Genomic DNA, 20,858 nt, shown 5'->3' on the forward strand with positions numbered 1-20,858 from the left:
TCCTTCTGGGTTTAATATTTCTTTTAAAGTTCTGCATCATGTAAATATTTGACTCTTGTCTGTAGATTCAGAAATGGTGAGATTTAACTTGAAAAATCAGATTAATATGGATTATTTTTACCAGAATTTCTCACACATACGTGTGCACACACAACCTCAGTTTGTTGCTGCAGAAAGAATAGGAGAGAATGTCATCTTTGCTGTATCCCATCAAATGTAAGGGTATGTAACAGGCAGTACAGCCCTTCTGTCTAATACAAACTTTCGTACTCTCTGCACTGTAAGTATGTTATGGCTACACTTTCAAAGAGAAGATGAAATGCCTAGAGGCATGTTAACTGAAATCTAGTGTTTATTCCCAGGTCAGACGACACAGTATATAGAGGAGCACATCGGATGTCTAATACAGTTATTGCAATGATTTAGCCCAGGTTTACCAAGACCACCTACCCGGAAGAGAGAGAAATGTCAGTCTGCCCTCTCTTCTGAACTTTTCAGATTCAGACTGTGGGCCATAGGTGTGAATGTGCTGAAATAGCCCCAGGTGTTTGTCTAAGGGGGGCAGAGGTTATCATGGAAAATATAAATTCATCAGAAACTTTGCAATATTAAAATCTTTTGGAGATGAAAACATTTCCTGTTCCCACCAAACAACCAAACAGAATACTGCTATGTTTCAGAGACATCAGTCTGGGGTTTGGGTAGGGTCTCTGATTGGTGCACCTTGCTGATATCATAACCATGCTTCTTGAACCAAGTCATATATATTCCTCGTTGGCCACAGTATTGTACATAGCTACATTTTTGTAAAAGGGGTAAAACTATTTTAAAACTGGAGACAGGAGAATTCTATATTGTAGATGGATCCCAGAGGAGTAAGTTGTCCATATCCATTTTAACACATCCATCCAATTTGTTGAGATATTTATTCACAGATGAACATAGCTAGATGCAGTAGATGTCTTTTGGTTATTATGTTAAAACAAGAGCCTTTCTCCCAGCCTTTGGTAGCTATCCAGGTAGAAGTTAAAAGATTCCATGGCACTTTTGCTGATGAGAAGAGGATAACCCCTGTGGCTTGGCAGATATATTTTCTTCTGAGGAAAATCAGTTACTCAATTAAGGTTGTGTGTAAGCCCTTACTGAGTGCACAATAGATCCTGTGTTTGTGCAGTCATTGTTCTACCAGTATCTAATGCTTTGCTTTATAAAGTCACTTGGGATATTTTGAAAGTAAAAAGTGCTATAGAAAACCAAATCCTATGCTGTTCTTTTCTTTGCAGGTGAAATTTATCCCAGTGTAGAGACCTCACAAGGCCCTATGAATCAGTTAAGATCCATATTATGGGTTTAAGTGGTACCTAGGCCTGTGTGTAGCATTGAAGGTGTTCATTCATCTGGCTTTTGCTGTGAAAAATAACAAATTCATAGAAAATAAGCATATCAAAAAATTCTCCCTTTGCACCACCCAGTCTGAGTTTAAACAAACCATTTTTAAAATGAAAAAACCCTCTACTGCTTCAATCCCGAAAGATGCTGAGCACTTTGGCCCTGTTCCAGGAAAGCATTTCAACACATCATTAACTTTCTACTCATGTGCTTAAAGTTAAGCATGTGTTTAAAGCCAGAGCAATCTGCATCTTGCAGGGCTGAGCCCTATTAGAGGTTGTTGACCTTGCTTACATATCAAATATTTTAATATAATTCAGTCTGTCACAACAAAAAGATTCTGTAATCTTTTCCTCCTCCCCTTTAAGGAGACACATCGTTCTGAGATCAAACAACAAAGGCATAAGAAAAAAAGAGTAATTAAGAGTGCATGCTTGCGGTCAATGGGGACTTTTACTGCTGTCGAGTGGATCACTTAATCCTTTTATTTCTGTATCTGGCATTTCCTACATTTGTGCCAAACCGCTGATACCTTTACAATACAGTCATCTGTTTTCAATTTATATAAATGTGTCACGAAATTCCAGCCAAAGAATCCAAAAGTTTTATAAATTGGCAAAGTACCTAGTCTTTAATTAGTAGGGGGGAAAGTGGTTCTTTATTTGTTTTTGCTCATTAGATCGAGTACCACTGGAAGAAGGAAAAGACTAACCCAACTGTTTTTACTTAACTTAATGCATAGGGAAAATACTCTTTCAGTTATATAACTAGAAAGGGGAAAAAAATCTGCAAAGCCACAAATATTATCAGCTGAAATTTGCACCTTATAAACAAGATCTGGTTTCTTGGCCATGTCGCCCAGATGAAAACCAAGGCTAGGGCTGCAAGCTTTTCACATATTTTCCGTGTTTGAGTCCTTTGTTCCTTTTCAAAGAAAGCTTGGCTCAGTTCAAATGAACATCCATAGTCACCCAGGGAAGCCGCTCCCTTTTCCAAGGCGAGAAATACAGTAAACCCTTCCACTGCAACTGGAGCTCAGCCCGGAGGCTTTCCGTAACCGTCTTTGGCCAGGCCCTTCCTAGGAGCAGAGTCAGGGACTCTCCCCAGCCCAGCGGTCATCAAGAGGCTTGGGAATGGGGTTAGTGATACTGGGCAGTCAAAAACATGAAAACATATTCCACTTACAAGGCGTACATTGTTTGTTTAATTAAATCATGACGCTGTGTGTATAGAACACATTTTCATGTGATCTCAAAGCACAAATAGCGTTAAGTTTGTAAAGCCCTGATGGAGTATATAAGTTTTATTATTCCCCTTTTGTGGAGGGCTGAAACAGAGGTGGAAAAAGCTTTCCATAAGCCAGTGTTTCTCAACCTTTTAAGTAGCAAGAACCCTCTAACTTCTGAAAATTTTAATAAGTACCCCAACAGTCAATTTTCCACTCTGAGAAATAAAATCTTTTTCCCCTTTATCGCTGGATGACTATTTCTCGTAAAGCAGGAGAGTTCTGAGTTCTGCAATGCTGTGTGGCTGTGGCAGATCACAAACCCCCTGCTGTTTCTCCCCTCCTTCCTCCTCCCCTTCCTTCGTATAGGAGCAAAGGTCAACGCCAGCCAATCACTATGGCCTGATGGTGGGGTCACGTGGTGTTCTCACACAGGCAGGAACTTGTGAGGTGTGAGCAGGCACTAGTGGCCCACCAGAATGGATAGCAGCGCTCCCCATGGCCGTCCCTAGGGGGATGCGGGCCTGGGACAAATCACACTGTGTGGGCCCCTCTTAAGATTTTTATACTGATAAAATCTGGGGTTGTCTTAGTTGTCAATTTCACTGCTCAGCTAGAGCAGTGAAAGTGACAAGTAAACCTGTGGGTAGAGCCTGGCTCCAGGACTGGGCAAGCTGCTGGGCTCTCTGCCTGGCTTTGTGGGCACCAGGCTTTGAGTCGGGGAGGGGAGATACCACCTGCTCCGAGCTGGAGCGGAGGAGGCTTCCATGCAGGCTGGGACCTGGGGATGTGGGCAGGCGGCAGGCAGCTGCTGCCCATCTTCAAGCCAGAGCGCGGGATGCTGTCTCTTGGCTCAGAGCTGGGACACAGTTGGCAGCCACCCAGCTGCGAGCCCAGCTGGCAAGGTGTAGGAGGCTGCTGCTGGGCTCCCACCTGGGAGCTGGGACTGGGTAGGATGTGGGCGGCTGCTACCTGGCTTCCCAAAAAGCCAGCGGCTGCCACACAAGCCGGCGGCTGCCTCCTGGTGTCCCAAGAAGCCAGCGGCTGCTGCCTGGTGTCCCAGCTAGGAGGTGGGACCAGGCGGGAAGCCAGTGGCTGCCACCCACCTCCCTTCACTGGTTTTTTTTGCTGCGTATCCCATGCCTGTGTCTCGTGTATCCCCAGGGGTACGCGTACCACAGATTAAGAAACTGTGCCATAAGCAGCCTATTCCAAGGTCATTCAATGCGTCCGTGACAGAAATGGAAATAGATCCCAAGAGTCCTGACTAGCAGACCACTGTTCTAAACCCTACACATTTCTTCCGATAAGACAAGTGACTTTCTAATGGCTTCTGTGGGAGAATCCCATGTAGTGCATTGTGCTCTGATGAAGTTGTCGTTAGCTTGGCTTTGACTTATGTCTAACTCATGGCCAGGGTTCTGCTGGATGATTCAGAGTTTCATAGATTTGTCCTCTTTCTTCATAGACTTCAGAATTAAAGACAAATATGGCTGGAGCTCCATAATTTTATAAACCATTATGTTTGTACTTTTGCAAGCTGAGAACATGGCATGTACTGATGATTGTGGAGTCAGGATGAAATGTTTTCGTGCCGTGTATAGTACTACAGAGCTGGCTATGTGCATTACTGCTTATCTGTTTTGCCTTCATCTGAAGCATCAGAAGCCACCACTGTTGCCAGAATACCACAGTAATGGAGCCAAAGGTCTGATCCATTAAGGAAAATCCTGTTGGCGCCAAACTTCCTTATATGAGAATAACCCGCATAAGGGAGAGTTGAAACGCTCAGAATTTCCGTGAATTTTTTTGTCAGTAGTGAGCAGATTTCCTGCTCCCACAGAAGAAACCAGAGGTTTGGTTCCCTTAACCTAAAGATCTCAAGAGGTTTTACATGAGGTGAAGTATCTGCATGGATTCCTCTTGCATCCCTTCTGCCACATGGCCTCACTGGCTTATTGGCCCTTACAGAGCTGATTCCTGAAGAATAAAAGTTGTTTCTCATTGCTTCCCCATTCATGGCTGGACCTAGAACCTTCCCTGGCCACCCCACCTAAAGAGAGAAGGCAGTTTTATACCATGGAAGGGGAAACTGCACAAATTAAAGCATCATGCGGTATTAAGTTGTACTGATTTACTCCACACCTGTCAAAGGGGGAATAACCAGGGGAGCTCAGCCAGCCCCCATGCCCCTCCCTGCCAACTCCAGACCTGGAATGCTGCAGAACTGCCAGTGAAGGGCTGCTGCAGATATGAGGCCCGACATTTCCATTTCTTAAAAGGATTCTCTTATTTCTTCTCAAATCACTCGGAGAGTTTCCTGGTAGGTTTGTCCAGGTTGGTGCCAGCAGTTACTGTGAAAACAGGCCCCATCCACCTTCTCTCACCCTGTCCCACCAAAAAGAGAGAGAGAGGTGCTATAGATGAAGAAGAATCTTTGTGTTAAACTTGTATGTTTCCCAGCAAGCTATAGAAATCCATATGAGGAATCTGTGGGTGCCGAGGTACAAAATGTACCATGTATCTGATAACTTCAGTTCTTCACTTCTCCTCCTCCTGCTGACAGAGACACTCTGGAATTCTCTGTTGCCTCAGGAGATTCTGGTTATAGAGTCTGTGGATAGAAAGCCAAAATTAATTATTTAGTCTTTGATGAAAAGAAAAAGACACGGACTTTCAAATCTCTTTAAAGTATTTAATCAATAGGTGACCTAAACACGTTGTTTAAAAGAACTTTGTTTCTTTTATGACTTGCAGGTCCCAGGGGAAGAAAGAGGAAGCTGTGTTCTTATTGAGAGATTCCATTAAATATGGTCCAGAGTTTGCAGATGCTTACTCAAGCCTTGCTTCCTTGTTGGCTGAACAGGTAACTAGTAACATTTAGACTTGGATAGCTCATTTCTTCTATGCATGATGCATTGATGTGACCTTTTGGTATGCCCAGTTCTCATCTGAGTACACTTAAAAACTCTCTTACCAATACATAGGAATGGCCATTCTGGGTCAGACCAATGGTCCATCCAGCCCAGCAGCCAGTCTTCTGACAGTGGCCAATGCCAGATGCTTCAGAGGGAATGAACAGAACAGGGCAATTTCAAGTGATTGGTCTGTCCCAGCTTCTGGCAGTTGGAGGTTTAGGGATATCCAGAGCATGGGGTTGCATCCCTGAGTTATCTCATCCCTATCATACATCTATTTAAAAAAAAAAAAAAAAGTAATTCTGTGGCTATCTGGATATATGGCAGCCTGGTGTATTCTAGAATTAATGGCTTCACTTTAGCAATCGCACTCTGGGATAGTAATTAGACTGAGCTGATTTGAGGTTATGTTAGTACATTGTGAACTTTTAATGTAATTTGGAAGCTTTTCAAGTTACTGGAGCTATAAAGAATCATGATCTATTACATAGTGCACCTAGAGTGTGATGATAGGCAAACTACATAATAATACATTACATACAAAAAACCCTGTGTTTAACAGAACATTTTTAAGGTTGCAAAGTCAAGCACTCAAAAGTCAAGCACTCAACCTTAATTCGATCCCCCTTCTTCATCTGCATTATGATTCATTCTTTAATTACATGATCACATACTGTTTTTAAACAAGACCCCTGCCTCACTCAGTGCACAAGGTGGATAGTCCCCTCTTAATGAGCAGCTATTCAGTGGTTTGTTTTTTTTTCAACGTGTGGTCTTAGGCCTTATTTATTGCACACTGTTCAAGCTCCATTCTGAAATAAAAATTATTAATTTCCTTCTGAGCTTTCCTACTGCGCTCATTGCTATAGTATCTGAGTGTTTCACAAATGTTATTTAATTTTTTTTTTTCAAAATACTCCTGTGACATGAGTGGGTTTTATCCCCATTTTACAACTGGGGAGCTGAGGCACAAAGAGATTAAGGTCAAAAGTATCCATGAATTTTGGGGGCTGAATTTGAGACATCCAGGACCTGATTTTTTCAGAGAACGTGGAATCAAATAGCATTTTATACATTCAAAGCACAGCTCCCATTGACTTCACTTGCAATTGCGAGCGCTCAGCGCTTCTGAATATCAGATCCCAGAATCTTAAGTTGGGCACTCTGAAAATGAGAACACGCAATTAGTGCCCACCTGGGAAAAGTTAGGTTTCAGTGACTTTAGCATCACACATGAACTCTGTGGCAGAGACACACACAGCAGCATTTCCCACAGCAGCATTCAACTGCCTTAACCATGAGACTGTTCTTTCTCTTCCTGCAGTCCCCTGCCTCATTCACTACACACCTTCCAACTTCTGCAACAAATAAGGCAAGAGTCCTACAGACAACAATTTCCTTCTCTGTACAGTCCTGATTCATATTCAGAGCAGGTCCATCCTGTACACTGAATAAGGCAAGGTTCCAGTGGAAAAAGTAGTTTGTGACCATGCAATTAAAGATGGTATCATACCTTTCCCACCCCCAGTCCCTTGTCCAGCCATTCACAATTTCTCCCCAGCACCCACCAGCACCTTGTCCCGTCTCTTTGCCCAGCTAGTTTCAGTTCACCTTCTCTAGGCTCCTCTCTGATCTGTCTCTTCCCCCTACCTCAAGTCTCCAGTGGCCCCCCACCCCGATTCCCCATCCTCACTCATTTCCTGTCCCAGTCTCCTCCCCTGGGCTCCTCTCCCATCTCCTCTCCATGCTTCCCTCTTGCCCCCGGTTTCCTCGCCAGCTCTGTCTTCCAGTCTCTTTGCCTAGTCAGCCCTAACTCTGTCCCCCCACACACACACACCCAGCTTCTCTTCAGATTTGTCTCCCCTCCCTCCGTTTCATTTCTCCTGCCCCACTGGTTCCCAGTTCTAGTCCCTCCACCAGCTCCTTTTCTGATTCCAGTCCTTCTCTCCCTCCCTCCCCCTCATTTTTTCCTCCCTTTCTCCCAGTGCTGGTCTCTGAGGTCAGACTAGATGATCCAGTGGTCCCTCCTAGCATTAAAAACCATGAATCTAAGAATCCCCCCATCCTGGCCTGGTTCCCAGTCTCCACGCACACACCAGCTCCCAGCCCCTACCTTCTTGCCCAGCCACTCACCCCTCACCCCACAGCTCCCAATCCCAGTTGTTCCCCTCACCCCAGCAGCCTCCAGTTCCAGTCATGTCTCCTCCAGGCTCCTTGACCCAATCATCTCCATCCACATCCCTCCCCCAGGATTGGCTCTTGTCCTCTCTGCTTTTGAATCAGGCAAATTCCTCCTCCAGGCTACCTGAGGGTGTCACTGAGAGCACAGGAGAAACAAGCTCTCTTCTCTCAGTTCCAGTGCCCAGCCTCAACTTTTTCTCAGAGCGGCCCAGAGCTACAAATACAAAGAAAGTCCTACTCAGCCCTCTACAGCCCCACACTGGAGCATGTTCTGAGCATGTGAAAACTCAGAGGCTTATAATTTGGACAAATTTGGGAGGATTTTCTTAAGCACAGCTCAAGGCACATCTCTGATACCAAGGCAACCCCCTGCCAAATTTCAAGTCCCTGCCGCAAAACATGTGGGTGCTAGAGCTTTTAGAAGAAAAGACCATCTAAATTTTTAACGTGAGCCAAACAATGTATTTTTCACTAGGCATGTTCTTAAAAACATCTGAACCGTTTTTGGCTGAAATTTTCCAAAAAGATTCCTCTTTAGGCAGACATCCAGCATGAAAAAGTTCAGCACAAAGGGTTAAGATTTGGCAAAGTTAACAGCAAATAAAAACAGGGCCTTAAAATGAGACGTATCCGGCAGTTTTAATAGGTGCTGCTACCAGCCTTGCCTATAATAAATATCAGTTGCTAAAATGTATTTTGTTTTATTTTCTTCTCTTTCCCTCTAGGGGTGAGAGTAAAATGTTACCAGATCTGTGCAGGTTAGATGAAAATCTTTAGGATATCTGATATGATAGGAATTTTAAGGCATGGCCTTTGGCTTTCCATCAGCTATATATTTGCATATACAAACACATACAGTGTGTGTGTTGCATTGAAACTGTGTTTTGAGTAAGTCCTGCAATGGAAGAAACTACCAAGAGTAAATAAAATGAATACTTCTTGATGGCAGTTGGTTTTAATACTAATTAGTTTTCAATAATTAGAAGTACTGGTCAAAAGATTGTCAGGACAATCAAACAATATAGTATTGTAAGGCCATATGTCCAAAGGAAATGTCCTTAGCTGTAGTTCCCTTGCCTTAAAAATGCTAACTCCACTAATAATCTATCTACTCCACACGTATGGTTTGTCCATCCTCTTATGGGTTGACTAAGTGGGGAAAAAAAAGATGGTCTACTCTATACAGTTTCCCCAGATGGTAACAACTTCCTTTATCTTTTTAACACCTCCAATTTCAAGCCACACTAGATTAATAGTTGACTCTGCAGCCCTTATAGTTTGTACCACTTACACAAACAGTCCTGTTGACTTCCATGGGACTTCCATGGGACCACTCATGCAAGTAAGTGCTATTCCACAAGATTAAGGGCTGCAGAGTCAGACCCTAAATGTGCAAAGCTCCTTGAGGAATACATTACAGGAAATTCTGCCAGCATTGGCCTGATGATAAATGTGTTGGGAAGGAGAAATTAGATCTCATTTTTCAGTTTGTCTGATTTCTTTCATTTTAAAGAAATGCATCATTTGTAGTTCTTGAAAGGAATTAAATTCATGGCCTTTGTTCTTTCTATTTGGAGCATAATTTGAAGCACACTCTTTTCATTGTTGGATACTTTTAACATGCACAACATGCAAAACTTATCCCAGTAACATAAATTTTTTAAAATCAAACTGTGTGTAGCTGTGGGGGAGGGAGTGTTACAAGAATTTTATCTTTCACATGTCTGAAAAGGGGATTGGAGTTGCTAGAAATTGCACACTTAATTAGCTCTCATGACGTGGCCATGCTTATGATAAACTGTCGTTTCTGAGGCTGTGTATGATTGCTAAAGAAGGAGAAAGCAAGTGAAAATGACACAATGAGACAGCATCTTGATTGCCTTGGTCCTACACAGTATGTTTCCCAGTAATTTAAGAGCTATGAATCTGAAATAGGGCTTAAAGTTCCTTTGCTACTGCAGTTGTAAAAGATGCTTTTAGGAAGAAAGTCTCATGCTCAAAGGAATTAGCCTGTAATTCAGTGACTACTAGTCCCTCAAAGGGTGATTTTCAAACCAGAACAGACTCAGAGAGAACACTTATACAACACACAGTTTCTCTAGCGTGCTTTCTATGTTCCCTTTGCTGTTTATAAAGATATTGGTGCCTTTAAGTAAGGCTGCCCCACTCATTGGGAGCCCAACCTCTCCCTCTGTTTGATCACAGTTGCAGTGCGTTGTTTGTGCCACAATAATACGTTGCCATGGAAATGGTTGTGATATCAGAAATTCACCATTTGTTGTTTAATTCCAATCTCTCACCAATTTTACAGTGTTGCAACTTTATTGCCTTAACTGGAGTTTGTCCTGATATTACAGTGTTGCCAACTCTCACAGTTGTATCCTGAGAGTCATGATATTTGGTGTTTTATCTTCATACTTCAGCTTCAGGAGTCAAGTTATTTTGTGAGAATCTCAGCTTTTATTTTTTGTAAAAGGAAATTTCTAGCCCTTGTGGTTGCAGGGAAAAGCCGGAAAATGTGACCTAAATGCATCCTACATGCTCAGAAGGCAAATGAAAAGCTCCCAGAATTTTTTTTTTTTAAATCTCATAAAAATCTTGACAATTTATAAGTCATCTCCTGAGTTTTGGGGGCCTGACTCATGATTTTTTGAAGGCTTGGGGTTGGCAATATTGAGTGCACTTAGGACAATCAGGCTCCTGTAACTGTTTAGAAGAAGATAGGCTGAGTGAGAGTAAATTCTGAATAATGCCCGGGACATACCTTTCCAGATTTCTGGTCAGGATTTTGGAACTGCCAAAAAGATCTCACCAGAGACTGTGCAATAAACCCAGCATCGCTGGGACAGGACTCTGTGAGATGTCAATGCTTTATGGATACCTGTGCAGTACAGACATAACAACAGCTCATAGTCATATATGTCATTGAGTTTGAATGCTTTGATTTGAGACCCCATTATTCCAGCATAACAACTGCTTCTTGGTTTAAACGCAGCTTGTATGATCAGTAAACTCAACAAGGAAAACTTTTTCCCTTCAAAAAGAAAAACAAAGTTATAGTCAGCTGAGACAAAAAACAAACACGTAGTTTTGAAGCTAGACCTGGTCTGTACTAGAAAATTAGGTGGGTTTAGCTATGTCAGTCAGGGATATGAAAAATCCACACCCCTGAGTGGTGATGTTAAACTGACCTAAGTTCCTGTGTAGACAGCACTAGGTTGACAGCTGAATTGCCAGTTTGGGGAAGTGGGTTACCTAAAAGACAGGAGAACCACTCCCATTGGCGTAGGTTGTGTCTACACTGAAGTGCTATACTGGTGCAGCTACAGCATGTAGCTGTGCTGCTGTAGCATTTTAAGTGTAGACAAACCCTGACACAGGGATTTTCTCAGGCAGTTGCCCATTGTTTTAGTTAAGAATTCATTATGCTAATTGTACTCCTTCTTTTCCCTTGTGGAATACAAGGTGGTGTCAATTCCATATGGGGATATGCAAACTGTCCAAACAAAATATTTTTAAAGAATGTTTCCATGTGTTATCAGACCCTATCTTTTCTGCTGGCTGACCTTTATCATGTAAATGTGAAGGCACTTAACCATGTCAGTCATTTGCTTTCAAGTCATGTTTTAAAATGCCATTAATTTCAGCCTCTCATTTCTGAAATGAAATATGAAGAGAAGAGCTGGCTCATTTAAAAAAAAAAAAAAAATTAAGGGGCCATATTCTGCTCTCAGTTACACTGCTCTAGATCCAGAGTAAGTTCAGTGAATGAGCTCTGGGATTCACTGTGTAACAGCTGAGAGCAGAACTTGAACATGTGTTCAGAAGCAAAAGCATTCTTGTCCATTCAAAGAATTAGGAAATTCTTGTGTAAGAAGCTACTACAGCCAACATTTTTCAGTGCCCAACTTGGTGCCCTACCGGGGCCTAATTACAAAAAGTCCTGTGCAACCAAATTCAGGCCCCTTTATGGTGTGCCAAGTGGGGCACCCAAAATGGCTGGTCACTTTTGAATATCTTGGTTTATAGATCCTTGTAATAAAGCAGCATCAGTCATTTGCGCAAAAAAAAAAAAAAAAAAAAAAGATTGGGACTAAGGTGCAGTGAATTAATGGCCTTTTGCCATTTTAAATTTAGGTTCAAGTCCTGGCTGTGAAAATCCCTCTTGGTGGTCTCAGCTTCTTCCCCATCCCATCTCACAAGGTTACCAAACAGCTGGCCTCAGTTGGGAGTCTCAGGAAGAGGCCCTGTTCTGTCTTTGGAGGGTTGTTCCATCCAGATCATTAAGGTGCAGGAATTCCTCAGCAACAGAGCTGGGTGGTAGAAATTTGCACAGCATCTGCTTGCACCATGTTTGGTCCTGACCATTAAATACCTTTCACTAGCATTCAATGATACCACCCACAGCAAATGTATGAACTGAGAGAGAAAGGGGGAGAGAAAAAACAGTAATTCTTTAACACTCTTATGGATGAGCAAGCAGGTAGTTACTTCATACCAGCTGGACTGTGGTAAGTGGGAAACCTTATTAATTACTGCTTGATCAGAATTAAAGACCTTATTCTCATCACAGTGTCTGGCTACATACTCATGAAATTCACAGTAGCTAGAATGTAGGTTATAGAGTGCCTTTTGTATGCTGGGTGTCCCTAGGTGCATTACAAAGCAAAGAACTATAGCTTGATTTTCCAGAAGTGCTGAGCACCCACAGATTCCATTGAAATCTATGGGGAGCTGCAAATGCTCCATCAGGTCATTTGATACTGGTAACGTAGTGCAGGGTGTGCAGACAGAATAGCAGCATGCCTTCAACAATAACTTATAGCAGCCTGAGGTTTTGTCTACGGTACAGTATAGCAGCACAGCTACAGTGCTGTCGTTGGGCCACTGTAGTGCAGACACTTTCTGTGTCGATGGAAAGAGTTTTTTAGTTGAGGTCATTAATCCAGCTCTCCTAGAGACAGTAGCTAGGTTGATGAAAGAATTATTCTATCAACCTAGTTGCATCTACAGTGGGAGTTAGATTGACCTAATGACGTCACACAGGGTGTGAAATGTTTCACAGCATTGAGCGATGTAGCTAGAGCAACTTCAGTTTTAGATGTTGACCGTGCCTTAGACCAGTGATACTCAGACTGCAGCTCGTGAGCCACAAGTGGCTCTTTAATGTGGCTCTTGTGGCTCTTTGCAGCACGTGATATTAAAACACGTGGATTTATTTATTAACCAATCAGGATACTTTTACTAGCCTATTAACCGATTATCCACTTGCACTAAGTTATTAACTTATTTGCTGTGAGAATGATATTGTATATATAAACCTCGATGTTTCCCCTCTCATATTGTTTAAATATGAATAGTACTGTAGTAAATTAAACCATGAATTCACACAACTGTGGCTGCTAATGTTGATCACTGATTTGGCTCTTGAACCACTGAGCTCTAAGTATCACTGCCTTAGACACTGGAACCAATTTTATTCAACAACCTACACCAGGATAACCACTCAGGACTGGAGCAGAGCAAGTTTTTGGCAACATTTACCAACAATTATTACCACTGTTGTGAATGTCTGGGGAAGTGGAGGTAATTGCTAGGACCCTTGTAAGGTAACAGTTGGCAAATGCTGACTCTGTGGATGAAATCCTGGCCCCATTGAAGTCAATGGCAAAACTCCCATTGACTTAAATGGGGGCCAAGAGTTAACCCTATGTGCACAACTCACTGCACATTGAGGTGAGACTACATGGGCTGCTGAAATTCTGTTATGATGATAAGGCATTTCCATGAAATATCTGTATGCAGCCAATAGTAACAAATCTGGTATTACCACTAACAACAAATCTTCCTCTGTTTAAGGAACAATTTAAAGAAGCCAAGGAGGTTTATCAGGCTGGGATAGAGAATTGTCCAGAGAGCTCTGATCTGCACAATAACTATGGTGTTTTCTTAGTTGATACCGGTAAGTGAGATGAAGCTAGGAGATTTATGTTGCTGGCTTATTTGCTTTGTTGAGGGGGTCTGGTTTATTTAGTTTGTTTGTTTATTTTTTAAAGATTGTCCAGAGCAGAGGATGGACTCTCTTTCCTTGTAGTTTGTAAAACTCCAAGTCGATAAATACAGACTGTCCCTGCTTTTTGGAGACTGACCACAGTGATGAGGTTTGGAAAGCTTTGTAAGAAATGCTAATACCGTACAGCAGTGATTTTCAGTGTGGGTGTTACGTACCGCATTTGTTTCACCATACCAGTGCCTGCAGCGCTATTCTCAAGGATGAGCATCACACAGTGGCCTGCTTGCCGACAGTGTGGTGATTTCCCCAGCAGCACATGACCACTTAAAACTAACGCGAGACAGACAGACACCCATGTCACTTTTGTGACTTTGCTCAGTGACAAAGTTGCTCTTTGGCTAGAAGAAGCTGAATGCCACTGCTGTAAAATGAACAAAAGCTTTAAAAATAAAATCATTTGGCAAAAGAAAAAATTAGGCTGCTCTGGGGAGAATGGATTTCTCAGCAGATTGGTAATGGGATACAGAGCCTTTCACTTCTGTGCTATTGGTTCAAATTCAACTTCCGTGGCCCCTGGTCAGTTCCTGGCATCCACATAATAAAAACCACCACCACAACTGGCACCTTTTATTGACTGTTTTAGAAGCAAGGCCAAGTTTTAACAGACACAGAAAATTAAACTACCTTCTCACTACTAGAGGTGGTCCTTGCAGAACAGGGTTGAGACACTGATGAAGTACTGCAGACTAAGCTTGCATTGCTGAGACTCATTCTGTGCTTCAGGCCAATGCTGTTTTCACATCTCAAAGTAAAATAGGGGCAGGCTCAGTTAATACCTGGAAGGGAGTCCTTTGAAAGCCAAGATCTGGCAAGAAGAGGTATTAGTGATTGTGTAGGTGGCGCTCTTCCCTCTGAGTTAGTACTGATCCCTTACCCTACCCTGATGTCAGTGCGCACTGTGCTGCTGCCAGTGTAAAACAAAAGTGCTGAGTATCTGGGGTCATGAAAGAAATCATGGGATTAAGTGCAGAAGCAGAGATTTTAACCTGGCAAAATTCAAACTTCCCTTCCAGGCCTAAACCGTTGTGTGAAGCTGCTAAGATGCCCTATTCCAGCCTGCAGATTCCATTTCAATTTAGTATGAATCAGTTTCTCTTTGCACTTGTTCATTCTGCAAGGGGAAAAAGTAACTTGTCCCGGTTTTGTTCCCACAGTTTCCCCACCCACACAATTAAAAAAAACCAAACAAAAAAACCCCCTGAATTTTGAAACTTGAAATGTGAAAAGTCCTGTTGAGGATGTGACCGAGTCTGAAGAAAACTGGACAATAAAGTTACAAACGTTTGAAAAATGGCTACTACGCTGTGCCGTGGAAAATGGTATTAAGTCACAGAACGTGTCTTCACTGAGAGTTAATTTGAGCAATCTACACTGAAGTATACTCCTCTCCAGTTAGCCTAGCTTGAGTGAGAGTGGCCAGGTTGCAAAATAACACTCGAGCTACACAGAGTGATTGGATTAGCAGCTGATGAGTTGTGCTAACTTGAGCTCTCACCTATCTCCTTCTCCAGCCAGCCAATTCAAATCAGAAGCACCACCGCAGTCAAGCCATAGGTTTTTGTGGCTATGTCTACACTACAGAACTTACAGTGGCACAGCAGTGTAGCTGCTCTATGCTGACGGGAGAGATCTGTCCCGCCAGCACAATTAAACTACCCCCAACGAGCAGTGGTAGCTTTTTTCACATCCCTGACCAACAAAAGTTTTACTGACAAAAGTGTTAGTGTAGACATAGCCTGTGTGTGGATGGGACTTGAGTTAGGGGCACACTAGAGTTAAAACTCCAGTTATCTCTGCAGTGAAGACAAGCCCTCAGTTGACACAGCTATAATAAAATGCATTACTTCCACCTGCTTAAGTGTGTACCTAATACATAGGCATCCGTTGGCCTGGAAGACAAGTTCACTCAACTGTGGCTTAAGTGCTTATGCACCTGTAAACATTCAAGCACTTTAAAGAAGGAGTCTTCTAAAGCGTTCATCTGCTCATCAGTGGGGGCAGAGTTATGCCAAGGCTGAGCACTTTAGAAAATTCTACCCTAAAGGGTTATGTCCTCGTCCAGCTTTGAGGCTTTATGTTTATGATTCTCACTATGGATTTCTCTCTTGCTTCCTTTAAAAATTCAAGGAAATAGAACAGAAAAAAAGTGTTGTTAAACTTTTACATTGTACAGACAGTCAAAAAAAAAGGCAGGATATACTTAAAGTTTTAGGTTCTAGCCCTGTTGCACACGTGTACTGTTTTTTATTGCTGTTTTTCCTGGCTAAAAATATGGTTTAATATATTGCTGCTCACTGTGAAATGGTTTGTCATAAAACATGAAGGGTCAAGTCTTCAGCAGATGTGAATAGACATAGCTCCAGCTATGATGATTTACACCAGCTGAGGAACTGGCCCAAGATGTGCAACATAGCTGAGTTAATATCCACTGAAGCTTTCACATTTGCATTGCGGGGATGTTGCTGATTTCAGCCTTGTGTATACTTATTTTGTAGTTAATATTCAGAGTGTGTGTGCATAGAGCCCTGTGAGATCCTTCAGTACGAAAGGTTATATGTAAAATTACTAGTCCTGGGGAGTGAATTTGTATTTATAATAATCTGGTACCTTTCTTCAGCACAAAATGAACTTCAGCATTTTTTTAAACACAAGGCACAGAAGAATGATTATAGTTTTTCAAGTTATTTACACAATCGTTTGTTTTGTATTTGTGTCTGATATCAAGGGTTTCAGAATCTCCTTTGTCATTTCATGTGCAGATAGGTAAAATGCAGTGACACAGTGCCACCCAATGGTTCCTTTGAAACATAGAAATCTTGATTATATTCTACAAAACAGGCATTTTCTACCAATAAATTCTAAACCATGGAAATAACTACAGCAGGGTGGGAATTAGTGGTCTATTGGAGTCTGCCTCAGGTGCCTTTTTGAGTCTTTGGATGCAGAGGCTGCGCATGCCCTCAGCCACCCAAGAAAAGGGAATCAGTAGCCTACCATTGTTGCAAAGTGCAGGGTAGACTATTGCTATTTGTGTATGGCTGCTGGATTTGAATCTTTTTTTCTAAATACTAAAAATCCATGTTTCTCCCATGTATCCTTCACAACAATAATTGTGAGTGGCAAGAAGCGATAACACTGTAGGGGAAGGACTGAAATATCCTTTTACTAAGTTTTGTCTATATCTGTTGTCAAATTAGTTTTTAGTTACTATTTTTCTTTTCCAGATTACCTGAATTTGAGAGACTGCTTCTCTCTGTTCCCATTCCATAGCCCAGCTATCCTTTCAGCTGCAGCTTGTAACCCAGTGGCTACTTGCTGCTCCCACTTTCTATCAGAAAAAAACTCATTTCCCTCAGCTCCAGCTGCAGTAGCAAAATTCATTTTAAAACCGAAGTTGTTTGTCCTGTCTCCATTTGTGTGCAGCCTCTGTCCATTACATCTGAGTAAATTTGTGCCTAAAGTTAGGGTCCTAAATCTCATTTTTCCCTAAATCTTTTGTTTGAATGGCAATTCTCCTTTGTGCATAATTTCAAGAGGAGATGAGACGGGATTTCTCTCTCGTGATAGTTCCCACCTTCTGAGTATACTGAATACTCATGCAAGGAGTATTTTGCAACTGATGATGATTATTGTAAAGAATCAGAAGCCTGATTTAGTACCTTTCGCTTTGCAGGGACTCCTGAGAAAGCAGTGTCCCACTACCAGCAGGCCATCTGGCTCAGCCCAAACCATTATGTGGCCATGGTGAACCTGGGCAGGCTTTACCGCTCTTTGGGGCAGAACAAAGAGGCTGAAGCTTGGTACAAACGGTAAGTAATTGAAATGGAATGAAATTTAATAGCACAAAGTGTTGGTGTGCTTAGGGACTAACAACAAGACTTTTTCATATAAGCTGGGGACGTATCAGTTGGAAGCAAGAGAGGAGGAGAAGGGCCTAGGTGTACTGGATCACAGGATGACTCTGTGCTGCCAATGTGATGTGGCCGTGAAAAAGGCTAATGCAAACCTCGGATGCATCAGGCGAGAGATTTCCAGTAGAGATAGGGAAGTGTTATTGAGATAATACAGGACACTGGTGAGACCGCATCTGGAATACTGTGTGCAGTTCTGATACCCCATGTTTATGAAAGATGAATTCAAACTGGAGCAGGTGCAGAGAAATGCTACGAGGATGATCAGAAGACTAGAGAACCCACATTACAAGAGGAGACTTGAGGAGCTTGGTTTGTGGAGCCTAACCAAACCAAGGCTGAGGGGAGATATGATTGCTCTCTATAAATACATCAGAGGGATAAACACCAGGGATGGAGAGGAGTTATTTAAAATGAGGGTCAATGTTGGCACAAGAACGAATGGCTATAAACTGACCATCAATAAGTTTATGCCTGAAATTAGATGGCTTTTAACCATCGTGGGAGTCAGGTTCTAGAGCAGCCTTCCAAGGGGAGTAGTGAGGGAAAAAAACCTAACTTGTTTTAAGACTAAGCTTCATAAGTTAATGAAGGGGATGATATCATGAGACTGCCTACAATGGCATGTGGCCCATCCATGACTGCTATTAGCAAATATCTCCAATGGCAGGAGGTGGGACACTATAGGGGGAAGGCTCTGAGTTACCATAGAGAATTCTTTCCCAGGTGTCTGGTTGGCTTAGGGTCTAACTGGCTGCCATATTTGGGATCTGGAAGGAATTTTCCCCAGGTCAGATTGGCAGAGACCCTGGGAAGTTTTCACCCTCGTCATGGGTCACTTGCTGGTTTGAACTGGAGTAAATGGTGGATTCCCTGCAACTTGAAGTCTTTAAATCATGATTTGAGGAGGCCAGTAACTCAGACAGAGGTAATGGGTCTGTTACAGGAGCGGGTGAGGTCCTGTGGCCCACAATGTGCAGGAGGTCAGACTAGATGAACATGATGGTCCCTTCTGGCCTTAAAGTCTAAGGGTTCACCTACACTGTGATAAAAGCCCCGCAGTATGGTCCCAGTTGGCTCGAGTCAAGGGACTTGGGCTGCGGAGCTATAAAATTGCAGTGCCGATGTTTGGGCGTGGGCGGGAGTGCGGGCTCTGGCACCCCAGGAAAGTCTCAGACCCTGGGCTCCCCAAGCAAGATACACTGCTAGTTTTAGACCCGCAGCCTGAGCTTTGTGAGCCTGAGCCAGCTAACCTAGGCTCCGAGACTTGGTGCCCCAGGTGTTTTACTGCATTGTAGATGTACCCTGTGAGTCCGTGATTCAGGACGGGAGGCTGACTCCTCACTCGTCCCCACCCACATCCAGTCTTTGTTACAAGACCTTACGAAGATGCGTTAGCATTTTAATCTTCCAGTGCAGCGTTGGTTCTTTTTCACTCCATCCTTCGGGGTGGCGGGTTTACCATTGTGGCTGTGTCTGGCTGGTGTCTGAGAATGCACGGAGCTGTATGATTCAGTTGACAATCGCCTGGCCTGGCCTGTTCAGCAAGTGCCTTGCTAAGCTCCTCTTGAGCCCAGCCCCAGGACCTCTCCTGCTACTTTCAGCTGCAGGGGTGTTACTGTTTACTGATAACAGCCAGAAACCTCTGGGCTCCTAAAGTGTTAATGCCGTTCGCATGGCATTAAAGCGTGCCAGGGAGGCAGTGTCATGTTTGTATTCGAGTACCAATTGCCATGCAATCCTGAGCCAAGACCTACACCCCCTGCAATTCAGGCCCTCTTCAGGCAACCTCCTGTTCTGCAGAAGAGCATTGCACTGTATGCTGAACAAACAGACTCTTTGGGGTTTGCCTCCCAGTGGGCGAGAGAGGATGGACTTTCTTTTGCCTCCTCATTGGAACCACCTCCCTTTTCTTCAGCTCCTGCATTGCCACCCTCATCTCACAGCTGCAGATTTCCATTCCCCTTAGAGCCCGTCCCTTCTGCTCCTTAACAGGCCAGCGGGATTGCTGGTGGGGGCATTCCCTTCTCCCATCAGGGACTATGAATGCCGCCTCCAAAGCTCTTCCCTTCTGGGCTGGCTTGGAGCAAAAGGTCAGGATAGGATCAAGCCTCAAGCTGTGGTTTGGCAGTGCAGAGCGCTAACCTTTCCAAGGCAGACCCCACAGCAAATCACACTCTTGTCTTACACTGTGGTCCCAGCGTCAGCTGAAGGCCTTTCATTCTTCCCAACTTGTAGAGCACTGAAAGTCTTGCGGAAAGCTGAAATTCTGTCCCCGCTTGGAGCTCTGTACTACAACACGGGGCGGTATGAGGAAGCTTTACGGGTTTATAGGGAAGCGGCAGCACTGCAGCCTTCAAACAAGGAGATTCGACTGGCACTGGTAAGTGTATGACTGGAACATGTGTACCAGGGTTTTATGCAGAAGAGAATTGCTGGGCTAGTATTTATAAATACTGGCTCTCTGTCCATGGGGACTATAATGACTCTGTGAGCTTTCCCTAGAGCAGCGAACTTAGCAAGTCTTGGTTTTCATTTTGCCCTCCCACTTTTATGAGGAAAGGGGTCTTCCTCATACATGTCAAAGCCCAGAAAATTGCCCTCCCACTTCTTTTCTTCTCACACCATTAGGCCCATATTGTAGCCACCACCCCTCTAGCTGAGGAGGACCAGAAGTGACTTGCCCCAAAGCCAGCCAGGCCTGTGTCTTGTTGGCTGGAGGGGTTATTATTGAGCAAAGCCCAGTCAGTCATTCTTTCTTCAAGGTGCTGCTGCACCATTGCTTGTTAGCACTCCCAGCCCCTGCCTTCCAGAGAGTGGGATGCCAGGACTAGAAGCTGGGTCCCGTGCAAGGCAGTACGGAGCACTACAGCTGGGCCACTGTACTGACTCTGCTCTTTCCAGCCAAGCAGGCTAACCTAAGCTTTCACAGCTCTTTTGACAACAGTGTTTGATAAGAGAGGGGTGTCATAAAAAGGAATGAAAACTCTTTACTATTGATCTCTAGGCACAGGTTTTAGCAATGATGGGACAAACAAAGGAAGCTGAAAAAATGACCAACCGTATTGTGACAGAGGAGGTCGAGTGCCTAGAATGCTACCGCCTTTTATCAGCAATCTACAGCAAGCAGGAGCATTACACAAAGGTACAGTGGGCTCTGT

General features: G+C 43.4%; 1 protein-coding gene across 4 annotated transcripts in view; it reads left to right on the forward strand.

Annotated features, from left to right (window-relative positions):
- Nucleotides 1-20,858, forward strand: part of TMTC1 (transmembrane O-mannosyltransferase targeting cadherins 1) — a 191,137-nt gene that overhangs the window by 161,132 nt on the left and 9,147 nt on the right. For all 4 annotated transcript variants that reach the window (XM_067536271.1, XM_067536272.1, XM_067536274.1 and 1 more), the window contains 5 exons: nucleotides 5,372-5,480; nucleotides 13,573-13,675; nucleotides 17,460-17,595; nucleotides 19,936-20,080; nucleotides 20,705-20,842. In XM_067536271.1, the coding sequence (XP_067392372.1) occupies nucleotides 5,372-5,480; nucleotides 13,573-13,675; nucleotides 17,460-17,595; nucleotides 19,936-20,080; nucleotides 20,705-20,842 (631 nt within the window). The remainder of the gene's footprint in view (nucleotides 1-5,371; nucleotides 5,481-13,572; nucleotides 13,676-17,459; nucleotides 17,596-19,935; nucleotides 20,081-20,704; nucleotides 20,843-20,858) is intronic.

This window comes from Emydura macquarii, unplaced genomic scaffold (genome assembly GCF_026122565.2).
Source record: "Emydura macquarii macquarii isolate MOO-44397 ecotype Brisbane River unplaced genomic scaffold, CSIRO-AGI_Emac_v2 contig_3530, whole genome shotgun sequence".
In the NCBI taxonomy this organism is placed as follows: Eukaryota; Metazoa; Chordata; order Testudines; family Chelidae; genus Emydura; species Emydura macquarii.